The following is a 12,738-nucleotide window of genomic DNA, read 5'->3' on the forward strand; positions in this document are numbered from 1 at the left end:
GTGCTATTTGTTCTTATTACAGATTTAAATAAATTAATAATTTAAAACTTAATGGCCGTTTCAAGAGAATGTGAGATTTAGCTTAAATGCTGAGAACTTCTCTGTTATGAAGGTGATTCTTATCAATATTACTTCAGCCATTGTCAAATTCCTAGTATGCAAAGAGCATTTGAAAATAATACCTGGATGCAATAAAAGATTCGTTCACTGCACTACAGCATGAGAAAAGAATTTCTGCAGTAAGTAATGCTCCCAAGAATTCATAGGGCAAGGGGAAACTACAGTGGGAGCTTCTACCTGCATTTTCCAATAACTGAACTTCAAAGCCAATATGGGTTTTGACAACAACACAGACATGCTGAGATTTTATCCATCCTCTGTGGTCCTTAGCTATAGAGTCCATGGAATTGCTTCTAATTTGTTCTGAATAACACTCTCTAGCAGAGTATGGGAATAGACCCTGATGCTACTGCTGTCTGCACTGCTCACACCCTATATTAGAAACTACTCAGGAAGCAACCACAATATTAATATGCTTGCACCCTATATGAAGAGTCCTTGGTGATGCTTGGGCAGAAGAAAAAGTAAGTAACTTGGAGGCCCAAGGAAAGAGACAGAAAATCAAAAAACCTGCACTTGATCTGGCAAGAGTACTTTGAGAAGGTTGGGAACTTGGGATACGGCCACTGCAATTTCACACCACAGAAGTTTTTAGCTGTCAACAATTCCAAACATAATGATCGTTTTAACTTCTGCCCACCTACCTAAACCTTGCTAGCACGAGGGAGCAACTGAAGCCCGCCCACACAAGAGTTCCTCTTGAGGTTCATGTCGGAATAGTCCTCTGAATATATCTCTTAACAAGCCCACTCATCCTGATCTTTGATGTTTGGCTAGAAAATATGAAAGGAAAATGATATATAGACAAGTTATACAACCATTTTCACAACCTTTCATACAATCTTATTTTAAATTAATGACATTTTTAAAAATAATTTATAAAAGTAATATCATTTTATAGAAATACCTTCAATTTGAAACATGATTGTAAAATGGGTGTACGTGTACCATTATTTAATATGAAAGTTGAAACTCTCACACTTGAGGTAAATAAAAATCAACATTAAGGCTGCGATTAGATACTAAAGTGATCTCAGATAATTTGAATTGATATGTGAACAGTAATGTTTTGTGGATCCCATTAAAATATATTTGAATGTTTGAAGTAGATTGAGATATATTTAACTTTTTATAAGAAATTGAAAAAGTAATGGATTCTATCGATAATTGATTTGAAATAAGTTGAGATGGGTTTGATACCCAAACATATCTATAACTGAAAGCCTCATAATCCAATCCACCTTTTGCACCATAATCGCTGATGGAGAATTATGGAGAACAAAAACTCATCCATTTTAATGCCTTCCTTCAACATCTCAGCAAACAATGCCAAGGTATCAATGTCACTTATTACATAAACACTATGGTAGAGACTAGAGAGATTTGATGTTTCCATTTACAATGGCCATGGTGAAGCATGTCACTTCAATACATCAAGATAAAAATTAAGCAAAATTTTATTTAGTACCCCAAAATACAACTCAATTTCCAAATTAGATCTCAAACTATCAAAACCAACGACTGAACCATATATTTCTTAAATGAATTACCTCAAAATGTTCTTACTGAAATTTAGCCAACTAATAATATTATAAATGAATGTTATGGAATAACAAATGAAAGTACTTCTTACCATTTACCTTTAAGAAAATAACAAAAAATAAAAATAAAAATATGAATTGTGGCGGACCACCATATTCTGATATTTCCTTATTATTATTATTTAAAATGTAAATATGTAGTTTTAACTTTGTAACAAGGATATATATGCTTATTCATAAGATCAAGATGTAAACATAAATAATAAAGTATATTTATTTTAGAAATTTAGTTTTTTGGGATAACTGATGATTTGATGCTGAAAAGAAGTAGTTTTGAGTTTGAATTTTGGAATATTAATGTTACACACATCATATTACAATATATTTCATAACAGTATTTTAATATGAAATTATTTTTATAAATTGATGTTATTTTTAAAGTTTTATTTTATAAAAAAAAATTCTCATTGAAAATATAATAAATATTGTAGGTAAATAATTTTTTCTATAAATTAATATAGACGAATAACGGCGAGTGAGTCAACTAAATTTACCGCGAAAGAAACGGCTTCCCGCTGCAGCGCACGATATCTATTTTTCATTACGACTTTCCCTCCTCACCACCCTCCCTCAGCTCCGATATCCAAAGTCTTAACTATCATAACGGACGCATAAAAAACTTCTCCTGCATTTTTGCTTTCGACTTTCATGTGCTCTCCGAATTGAGGAAATCCAAGACTACGTAATTCGCCGATACAACATCTGAATATATCCACTCTCTGCAACAATGGCGGCTTCGTTGCACGCACACGGTGTCAAATTTTCGAGTCACAGATTCATGAACCGGCTCGGATTCTCGAATTCCGTTGCTTCGCCTTCTAGATTGTTCTGTGAGAAAATTGGTGATTCTTCTAGGAGGAGAGCGGCAACGATGAAGCTAGTAAAAGTCGGTGCCAAGAATGGAGGAGGAGTGCAGGCTGTGCTTAAAGAAAACGTGATAGGGAAGCAATTTGTTGGTGGAAATGCGGAGGGTTTCACGTGTGTGATGAAGTTCGGTGGATCGTCCGTGGCGTCGGCGGAGAGGATGAGAGAGATCGCCACTCTTATTCTCAGTTTTCCCGAGGAACGGCCCGTCGTTGTTCTCTCTGCTATAGGAAAAACTACTAACAAACTGCTTGTGGTAATTTACACACGAACAAAAGAAAAAGAAATTTAGAATTTTTATCATGTCGTATTGAGAGCGATAATCATGAAGTTGAATGCTTGTAATGAAGGCCGGAGAGAAGGCTGTCAGTTGTGGCGTCTCTAATGCTTCGGAAATCGAGGAATTGGGATCTGTAAAGGAGCTGCATCTTAGGTTTGACGGTTATATAATTTTTTCCTTTCTATTTTGAATTGTTTTAATTACTGCTAGAGAAATGCCGCTCTATAGCCATTTTTCCATTATAAGAAAGTATGGTTTTTTTATCATTTTCAGGACGGTAGAAGAACTTGGTGTTGATCGCTCTGTGGTCTCTGGTTAGGACTCTTTAATTTAAGCTTAAAGAGTCTTTCTTTTCGTTTGTGGAAATCAGTTACTTATTCTCAATGTGCTACAGAATTGTCTGATCTTGAGGTGGGTAATAAGGGTTTATTTTTTGTGCTCGCATGCGTGATATTTTATAGCTCTCTTGGAAGAACTAGAGCAACTTCTGAAAGGAATAGCTATGATGAAAGAGTTAACACCTCGCACGAAAGACTACTTGGTTTCATTTGGCGAGTGCATGTCCACGAGAATCTTTGCTGCTTATCTGAATAAAATCGGTATTAAGGCACGCCAAGTATGTAGTATTCTTCATCATTCGTGTACTCTTTTGTTTTCCGACCATTAATTTCAGCAGCAACTTTCAATATGTTGCTATGTGAATTTTGCAGTACGATGCATTTGATGTTGGTTTTATAACCACAGACGATTTCACGAATGCAGACATCTTGGAAGCAACTTACCCAGCTGTTGCCAAGAGATTACATGGTGATTGGGTTAAGGATCCTGCAATTCCCGTTGTTACCGGCTTCCTTGGGAAGGTCTTACTGAACTGCAGTTGAATCCATTTCACTGCTGAGGAGTTACTCTTAATCTTTAAGTATATTAGCAGGATTTTGCAATGTGCTTTCTCTTACTGTAGGGCTGGAAATCTTGTGCGGTTACCACCTTGGGTAGGGGCGGTAGTGATTTGACAGCTACAACCATTGGCAAAGCTTTAGGCTTGCAGGAAATTCAGGTCAGAATCAGAACCTGAATTCACTTACTGGAGGAACTCATATGTGCAAATGGGCAGTCTCATGCATGTATTCATAATCACTTTCTATCTAGAACTAGTTTTAGTATTGAAATTTTAGTAGAGAAATTTATGTGAATCCTCTTTTGATAGATATTAACAGAATTTTAACAGGTGTGGAAAGATGTTGATGGCGTCTTGACCTGTGACCCTACCATTTATCCACGTGCTGAACCTGTACCTTATTTGACATTTGACGAGGCAGAGGAGCTTGCATGCTTTGGTGCTCAGGTTAGTTTTGTCATTATCTTGCTTCTTGCAGTTTAGAAATTGTTTGTGACTCAAGCTGGAGTAGACCAGTTTGTTGAAGTGTCACAGCTTTTGGAGAATGCCCAGTATGCATATCGGGCAGAAGTTGGGATCTAAAAAGAGAGGGAGAGGGTGTCACAGCTTTTAGAGATTAGAGAATGCCCAGTACTATGTATACCAGACAGAAGTTGGGATTTAGAGAGACAGAGGAGCTTTGTTTGCAGAGCCCTCCTGTTGCATATTGATATCCATTTATAGGACACATGAATCCAATAAGCATTTAAGGGAGTCTTCCAGGGTATTCTGGATGCAAAGGTAGATATACTTTTAGCATGTACGCACTTATTGAAACATACTTTTGCCAACTTCTGGTCTGATTCCTTAAAAAGCGTGTTTTTGGGTTGAGTTTGTTCATGGCTGTTAGTAATATCCATGTTGTACTTTTATTTGCACTGTTGCACACATCTGTTTGAGTAATGCTACATACAGTCATGGAATTCACAAGTGCCGTATAGTCGCTTTGAAAAAAAGTAGGGTCCATCATTAAAAAATTAATTTCTTTTCATGTGAGTCTCGTATTTATTCACTTTTTTCAAAATGATTTTACGGTATTTGCTTACTCACAACTGCAACTATCATTTCTCTATATGTAATTGTGATAAAATAAATTATTGGGATTCGGCTAGCATTTTCAACAACCAAAATGTAAATATCTGAGAGATAAGCTTGGGCTGTTGCACTTTGATTTTTGGTGAAGACGAGCACAAGGGAAATTTAATTTTCATATTATGCCCTGTATGCAGGTACTACACCCACAATCCATGAGACCAGCCAGAGAGGTTGATATCCCTGTTAGGGTCAAGAATTCATACAACCCTCAAGCTCCCGGCACCCTCATTACTAAAACAAGAGATATGAGCAAGGTTCGTTGCAGGTGAAACTTTTTCATCCTAATGTGTGGAGGAATTCAACAGTACTGACATTTTTCTTCACGTAAATGCAAGTACAGGCTGAGCTGACCAGCATAGTTTTAAAGCAGAATGTTACCATGGTGGATATAGTCAGTACCCGCATGCTCGGTCAAGTTGGCTTCCTTGCAAAGGTTAGAAAAGGTTTCTTTAACTTGAATTTGTTCTTCCACCAGTTGCCTTCATGACTTATGCTAGTGGTAATGTTATTTGCTCTAAATATTTCTCCCAGTAGGTGTTCTCAATATTCGAAGGTTTGGGCATATCTGTGGACGCTGTTGCTACTAGTGAAGTTAGTGTATCTTTGACATTAGATCCTTCTAAACTTTGGAGCAGAGAACTGATCCAGCAGGCAAGTCTATGAACATTATTTATTTTCTTACCTCCAATTTGCTTGCAAGGACTCCCGCTGGTGAATTTGTGTGCTGTGTGGATATTTAATGCTAAAACCTCTCTCTCAGTTGGTGTATTAAATCCATTTGCACCCATTTTTCATCTGATCAGGAACTTGAACGTGTAGTGGAAGAGCTTGAGAAAGTTGCAGAGGTGAATCTCCTGCAACACAGATCAATCATCTCTCTCATTGGCAATGTTCAGCGTTCCTCGTTGATGCTGGAGAAGGTGTTATTCCCTCATAAAACTTTGTGGAGATTATCTTGAGCTATATTCATTTCAATATTTAATTGAATCCTAGTTTTGTGTCATTAGCACAACAGATTCTCTTTCCATCTTTTTCATAGGATAAAACCTCTTCCTTTTTGGCAGGTATTTCGTGTTCTACAAAGCAATGGAGTTAATGTTCAGATGATATCACAAGGGGCATCAAAGGTATTTCCTTCATAATTCCTGTAAATACTGTGGCATTTTTTCAGAAAGAAAAAAAAAAAAACTAAATACATATCGTTGGTATCAACCAGGTGAATATTTCATTGATAGTAAATGACAGTGAAGCTGAACAATGTGTGAAGGCACTTCACCGCTACTTTTTCGAGAGCGATGGTGCTGTGCATCTGAACCGATTATTGGATGGTGAATACAGGAATGGCTCAGCTCTGCCATTGCCGGTAGAAAAGCATTGACCCATCATTTTTTTTTCTGTTTTCTTCATTCACAACGGTCTATTTTAATGGAAAGAAAAAAATACTGCATATTACATTCTCATTTTTACTCTTATCTACCTATCTTAGTATCATTAAATTTGTCATTAATAATTAATCTAATGATTGATGGGGAATAAGAAATGTTGGGTCCTTTAGTACCCTTTACAATGAGTTAGACAATTGAAATTCAAATTCAAAAGTGAGGAAATGTTTGTATTTTTTTTTTTTTATATCTAATCTATATTAGAGTTAATAATCAAATAATTCCACATTGGAAAAGAAAACATAATTAGCTTATAAACAGAAATTAAAATTAACAATTTTCAAGAAGTCACTAAGAAAGCCAAGTCTCAAATAAACAACATAACATAATTAACCGAAAGAGAAAGAGAAATGATATTTGCAATCATGAGTGTGCTAGCATCGCATAATCCCTTTGAAAAAATTGAATAAATACAGGATCCATATAAGAAAAAAAAATTAATTTTTTAATAGTGAATCTCTCACTCTTTTTCAAAAGGATTGTGCAGCGGTTACACATTTCACGACTGTATTTAACATTAATCGTAAAGTAAAAGATCATGACAATTTACAAGGGTCTTAAATACTTTCTAGCTCTTGGCATATACTATTACTCGAACATTATAGGCAAATTATCTGTACATTTGATACAGCAATTTTTCTTATCCAACCCACAAAAAATAGAAAAAACAAAACACTATATACTACAGTGATTTGCAATTGAACCAAAACTGCATGTAGGAAGTATACAGTTTATACTGTTAAGCATCGACTGCAAAAGATAAGGGCTTCCCTTCAAAGGCCAGTACCCCCCGCACACCCTAAAACGTAGACTTGCCAGCTCCACAACCTGAACAAACACGATGAGAATAAAAATGACTTCTAAATTCCTAGTTAATCAGCCATCTGAGTTGAGAATGAACAGCATCTCCCAATTAAGGCAGAAATATTGTGAGTTACATTAAACTAATGTCCAATGGGTTACTAGGACGTACAACAATCTTTAAGGTTTAGCTATAAAATCAGAGTTAATGCATTCCATACTTATTAACAACCATGTAAAGTCGTAGATACCAAACCTGTTTTTGGGACTGACACCTGAAGTAGTGTCGAATCGTTCAATTATTTTGAACCCATATTTCGGCGTGCAACTGGTGAGACCTGATTGACTTTGGGATTCAAGGGTTGTGGTCGCATCTTCTGAACCTCCTCTCGAGTATAGATAAAGATCTCACGGACCATGCTACAGAACTCTCTGCATTATATGGAAACGTGATTGGAATTAAAACATGATGATGTGAACATATAAGAAATTAAGTAGAGAAACACGGTCTTGGTTGAACGATAGAAAGAAAGGAGAGGAATAAAGAACAGAGAAAGGCAGAACTTGAGTACTTACCGCCAGGGATCATCTCCAACAAGCATCATATCACCCTCATTATCAGTAAAAACCACCATCCACCTCTTATTGGGAGCAATTAATTCACCGTTCAACTCAAACATATGATCCAACTCGGCCATCAATCCATTGTAGTCATCAAACTTGGTGAGGTCCACGGACTGCCCAACAGGAACCCCCTGCTTGTGAACCTGTTTTCAACAGATATAGGACGATGAATTCTAGATGGAAACACGGGTGAGACTTTACATTCAGTTGTCTAAAAGGAGAAAACCTTGATAAAAGATCTGGTTGAACTGCTCTGAAGCCTGTCCTGGACATTTCTAGAAAGCCACTCAGAGGCTTGAAAAGACCTCGTTCGTTCATCATCTTTAATTGATATCTCTGAAGAAATTCGACACACAGCTTTCTGTGACCCTGGGTCAGACACCAAAGCTTGCAGCTGATCTGATGGAGAAGCAATTTGCCCTTCTGTCCTATGCATGAAATTTTCATGTGGCATGGCCGGTTCTGTGGCCAAATGACTACTAATGAGTGATATACCAAAGAGTTTGCAACTGCCATCTCCCTTGGATTTCATCTCTTCTTTTTGCAAAAACAGAGGCTGTGGTTTCATCAGTGATGTACAGGGAGAATCCTCGATACTTGTAGGTGGCAGCAGAGGTAACAACCTATTAACCGGATGCTGCTCAACTGCTGGTGCAGGATGTTGCATGCCACATTCCATCATATTAAATGAGGGATGCAACATGGACTGGGAAAATGTAAATAAATTTGATCTTTGATTCTGATCTAAAACACGCTTCTTCAATCGATCAGCATTATCAGTATTTTGATCAATAAAGGGCCAATGGAACCCGTAAGGAGTCAGAGAGCCTGATACTGGACTTCTATAATTCATCGCATGCATCATTTTAGGGGCACTGTCTTCTGGCCCCACTCTTTCACCAAAACTCGATTCAGTTTGATTCTTACCCTGTGTATGAGTCCATAAAGGGGGGTTTTGTGTAGTGTCTGACTCATTATTCTCAGCACAGACACCTCCCATGGTTGATATTGCCTGATCTTGCAGGGTCTTTAATAACCCTTTCTCTGGTGAAAGGTCAACACTAGATTTAGGCAAACCTGTCATGTAAATGATGGAGCTTAACAACAGTGTCTAAATAAACTGCAATCGCAGCATAACAGTGACAGAGGTGAAACAATAAAGAGTTATGAAGCATGTGTCCACCAGTTGTTCTATACCTTCCCTTGTAGGAACAAAGGAATCAGTAGATGACGATACCATGTTCCCACGAGGCCTCTTTGATCGGCACACTGGATGGGCATCCAGAGTAGGAGTCAAAGCAAGTTCTATATTCCAAGGGGAAACTCTTTCTGGACGATGGATGGGAGAAGTTTCATCCCATCGAACCTGCAAAAGAACACAAGGTTTAGCATGTAAAAGATTATGAAATTCAAGGACTTATGCACTGTAAGTTAGTACCTTCAGGCATCTCCATTTTGATCCGGGCCAACTTACAGAATCGGCATCCTCGGTTCCAATCACCGTGCCAGAGAATCTAGTCCATGCAGGCAAAAGTTCCACAAATCAACCAAATTCTCTTTTCATTTTTCCTCCTCTTTTCATAAAGTTTGAAAAATGATAAGCAGGGTTCAATAAAAGATCATACCTCTGTTCTGGAGCGTCTTCACCCTCAAACCTCATCTTGAACTTCATCCCTATAGCACAGTTGTTCTTGACAGAGTCCATATATTTATCGAAGGGTACGATAAATGCAGCTGGGCTAGTCCTATAACATATCATGTACAAGAAATTCATAGATTGGAAAAGCAGTATGCCAAGGATTAAAAAAATAAACAGGATTACACCATACACACTCAGTTTGCATGACATTACTGCATTCAAAAATATGTATAAAGCTCAATATTAGGCATAATTCATTCCATGAATGAATATGGTTTAGACAATATCAGGAGATCAGAGCACACGAAAAAAACCATGCACTGTAACATGACACAGACTGACAATTACTTCAGTTGAAATTTATAGTTTAGACAATATTCCTGCAATCAACAATATTCTCATTCTCTACTTTAGACACTCTGAAATTGTTTTTTTTTTTTAGGCACTCTGAAATTGGCAGCAACTCTCTAGACACGACCTCCTATTAACAAGGTTGAAAGTGATTTTTTTTCTTGGCATTCAGGGAACTATTTCTACTTAAATGGTAAAATCTATATCACGCTTTAGTGGGAAAAAGAATGCAATATCTATATATAAAAGACCACACCAACTCATTGACATCTTATGGAATCAGTTGCAATGTGTTTCTACATGTGGTTTAAGATATTTTTTTCTAGGTAGGTATATGTGGTATATAAGAAATTGTCACTCGATGATAGGAAGGTAACGAAAAAATTACACACCTTGGCTTGTAGTAGACAGTGAACATGGTACTCGTATTAACAGCGTGCCACGCTGTTGCAAGGACACCAATATGCATACTGTGACTAGATATGACAGAAGATGGAATATTAATTCCGTGCCTCATTGCTCTTCTTACCCCCACACGAAGTTCCCCACTTTCACCTCTGAGAGCAAAAGGATCTAGAAACTGATCAGACAAAAATGTTCTACCACCACATAACTATTTTACATGTCACATATCATATGGTTGCAACATGGTACAATCTGTAGTCATTAGTGAACCAATGAAAAGCTGAAACTGGGATCACAATCATAGAAACTGGTTTGAAAATAAAGAGACAAACCTCAGGAAGATAAAAGCATCCCCAGCAGCAAGCTTTTTGGAGCTGACGAAAAGACTCCATCCACTCTGAAGAAGATGCCTCCTTGGTTGACCTGACATTTACATTTACAATTCACGATTTCTCATTTTACTGAATACAATGTATGGACAAGTTTCATGCTTCTATCAAATTTTACAACGCATACTTTGCAAACGTGAATTGGGTCAAGATTTAAACAAAAGTGACTGAAGGTACTTGATATTACCTCGAAAAATATGACGAAAACGCCATTCATTTCCATGCAAATCCGTGGTAACCAACTCCTGAGTTGGAGGTTGCTTGGACATGTCCTGCAAAAAAAGGAGCCATTTCAATGCTTCTCAGAACTCAAATGAAGACGGAGAGTATGATGTAATTATAGAATAAAAGAAGCGAGCCACTAAAAAGACCCAAGATGAAAAGCCCAAACCAACCAGTGGAGGTAGGCATTCATCGGCATGGCGTCTCAACACCGAGAATCCACCATGAGTGCTTGTATCGGAGGCCGTAAGCGTCTTACAAAAGGAATATACACGAGGCCGAGGATGGGAAGAAGCCGAAGAACCCTTCGCCTCCACCGAGTTCTCGCCTTGCTGTTCAGAACAAACATAAAATTCGTACTTTTATTATTTCCATATTTTAAATTCACGTCCAGAATTCCATAAACGATCACTTTCAGAATCACGTACTTGGAGTTCAGGAACCAAAGTGACTTGAGCATACACTTCATCGGTGTCTGGTTCAGCCTTCCTCGATAAAGTTTAAATTTCAGTTCAGTACCAAGAAAAGGGGGAAAAACAACTCAATTAAGAGCGTGAATGGGGGAGCACCGCAGTAAACTAAAAAGTGCGCCTCCAAAATTTTTAAGTGACGGCGAGCTTTTACCTTCAATTGAACATTGAGAACGCGACAGAGAATTTTCTCTGGAAGATCATATGCTGGCATCTGCTGCTCAGCCACTTGATTCATCGAAGCCTCCACCTATATATGCATCCGTACATTTACATAAACATATGGACATAGAAACAAAATTAGTTCAAGGAAACGCATTGCAGATTTGCACCTCCATATCAAGAATCGGAAAAGTGCAGAAGAAATTGAACAAAATCCGAAGAGATTTATATAGTACCTGCTCGATGTGACCCTGAGGAAAATAGAAAACTAGCTCCCCCTGGCGAGGCACCGTGACCAGAGGTCCCGCACATGCATGCCACAGCTCCTTGTATAGCGCATCCTCCTCCGAATCTACACCATCCACCACCAGAAAAACAAAGAGCAGCGATTCTAAAACTCCCGATTGCTTCATATAACAAACAGGGTAATCACCAACAAAAAAACGCAATTCAAAGCCCCTGGAATTGATTAAACTTTACCAGCCACCGGGACACTCGAAGACGCCATCTCTCAGATAAATTCTCAACACAGACCTCTACCAATCCGCAGCCGATTGACGATCATCACCGTCCGAACAATCAAAATAACCTCAGAACACAACAACAGCGGCAACAATTAAAAAAGTAATTGTAATTCTATATTTAGATACTTAAGACAAGAGAAACCGCATCATCTCCTCGATTCAAGAGCCACTTTCTGCGATCCCTTTGGCCTGTCGCCGACTATGTCCTTTTTCTCTGAGACCATTTCTGCAGACTGCAGCATCACTGCTCCTTGCCATTACTATTCGTACGTCTGCAGAGAGCACCACACCTTTATTCACGCTCTTTTCGTTTTCTCTTAGCGAGTCACTCTTTCTCTTATATTTTTCCTTTAATATTTTTTATTTTGTAAATAAAAAAATTAATTTTCCAACCACTTTTAGAAACGGAACAGAATTATTGTCCTACCTTGAGCAACCGATTACTGTACTATACTGATCTCTTTGTCCTCTGATTAACAGGCAAACGGGGATGGTAAACATGACCATTCAGTGCTCAGCGTAACGTCGTTAGCTTTACGGGGCACGTTTCGAGCTTCAATTGGGCGTCCGTCTTTGAGTAATACGGATTTCGGGAAGAGGGTTTGTCCTGTTATTAACAGGCAGGATTAGAGGGAGACGGAAGAGAATTAAGTTGGGGATTTTAATAAAGAGAGAGAGTATTTTATAAGCTCACCTGGTTGGTAGATCACCTGCCAATAAAATTCTCGGTTCTTGCGTAGAAAATTAGTGAAAAGACTGTCTGTCGCTTCGATTTTCTGTCCGTTCGAAGGTGATCAGATCAGCGCTTCATG

The 12,738-nt window shown here is 38.0% G+C and overlaps 2 protein-coding genes across 2 annotated transcripts; one reads left to right on the top strand and one right to left on the bottom strand.

Annotated features, from left to right (window-relative positions):
• The first annotated feature begins 2,448 nt into the window (after positions 1–2,448).
• LOC109005503 (aspartokinase 2, chloroplastic-like) lies at positions 2,449–6,275 on the top strand. The gene is made up of 13 exons (XM_035686234.1): positions 2,449–2,841; positions 2,936–3,018; positions 3,139–3,179; positions 3,327–3,481; positions 3,576–3,725; positions 3,827–3,922; positions 4,094–4,210; positions 5,032–5,151; positions 5,238–5,330; positions 5,432–5,554; positions 5,701–5,817; positions 5,962–6,024; positions 6,114–6,275. The coding sequence occupies exons 1-13, from the start codon at positions 2,449–2,451 to the stop codon at positions 6,273–6,275; spliced, it is 1,713 nt and encodes a 570-aa protein (XP_035542127.1).
• Positions 6,276–6,884: 609 nt separating this feature from the next.
• Positions 6,885–12,241, bottom strand: LOC109005507 (auxin response factor 2B-like). Its single transcript, XM_018984473.2, has 15 exons — positions 11,883–12,241; positions 11,639–11,754; positions 11,395–11,490; positions 11,199–11,255; positions 10,944–11,102; positions 10,736–10,820; positions 10,492–10,582; positions 10,147–10,311; positions 9,390–9,509; positions 9,203–9,278; positions 8,962–9,130; positions 7,991–8,841; positions 7,717–7,907; positions 7,397–7,572; positions 6,885–7,167 (listed from the first exon to the last, which is right to left on the bottom strand). Exons 1-14 carry the CDS (start codon positions 11,908–11,910, stop codon positions 7,440–7,442), a joined length of 2,337 nt encoding a protein of 778 aa, XP_018840018.1. The 5' UTR covers positions 11,911–12,241; the 3' UTR covers positions 6,885–7,167; positions 7,397–7,439.
• Positions 12,242–12,738: the final 497 nt, after the last annotated feature.

Source organism: Juglans regia, chromosome 16 (genome assembly GCF_001411555.2).
Source record: "Juglans regia cultivar Chandler chromosome 16, Walnut 2.0, whole genome shotgun sequence".
Classification (NCBI taxonomy): domain Eukaryota; kingdom Viridiplantae; phylum Streptophyta; class Magnoliopsida; order Fagales; family Juglandaceae; genus Juglans; species Juglans regia.

Excerpts from the sequence above, each read along its gene's own strand:
- LOC109005503 (XM_035686234.1), top strand. The coding sequence starts at position 2,449 with ATGGCGGCTTCGTTGCACGCACACGGTGTCAAATTTTCGAGTCACAGA. Across the intron at positions 3,482-3,575 it reads TCGGTATTAAGGCACGCCAA|TACGATGCATTTGATGTTGG; the intron begins GTATGTAGTATT and ends TGAATTTTGCAG. Across the intron at positions 5,152-5,237 it reads AAACAAGAGATATGAGCAAG|GCTGAGCTGACCAGCATAGT; the intron begins GTTCGTTGCAGG and ends ATGCAAGTACAG.
- LOC109005507 (XM_018984473.2), bottom strand. The coding sequence starts at position 11,910 with ATGGCGTCTTCGAGTGTCCCGGTGGCTG. Across the intron at positions 9,279-9,389 it reads GAAGACGCTCCAGAACAGAG|ATTCTCTGGCACGGTGATTG; the intron begins GTATGATCTTTT and ends TGCATGGACTAG. Across the intron at positions 8,842-8,961 it reads CTTTGTTCCTACAAGGGAAG|GTTTGCCTAAATCTAGTGTT; the intron begins GTATAGAACAAC and ends TTTACATGACAG.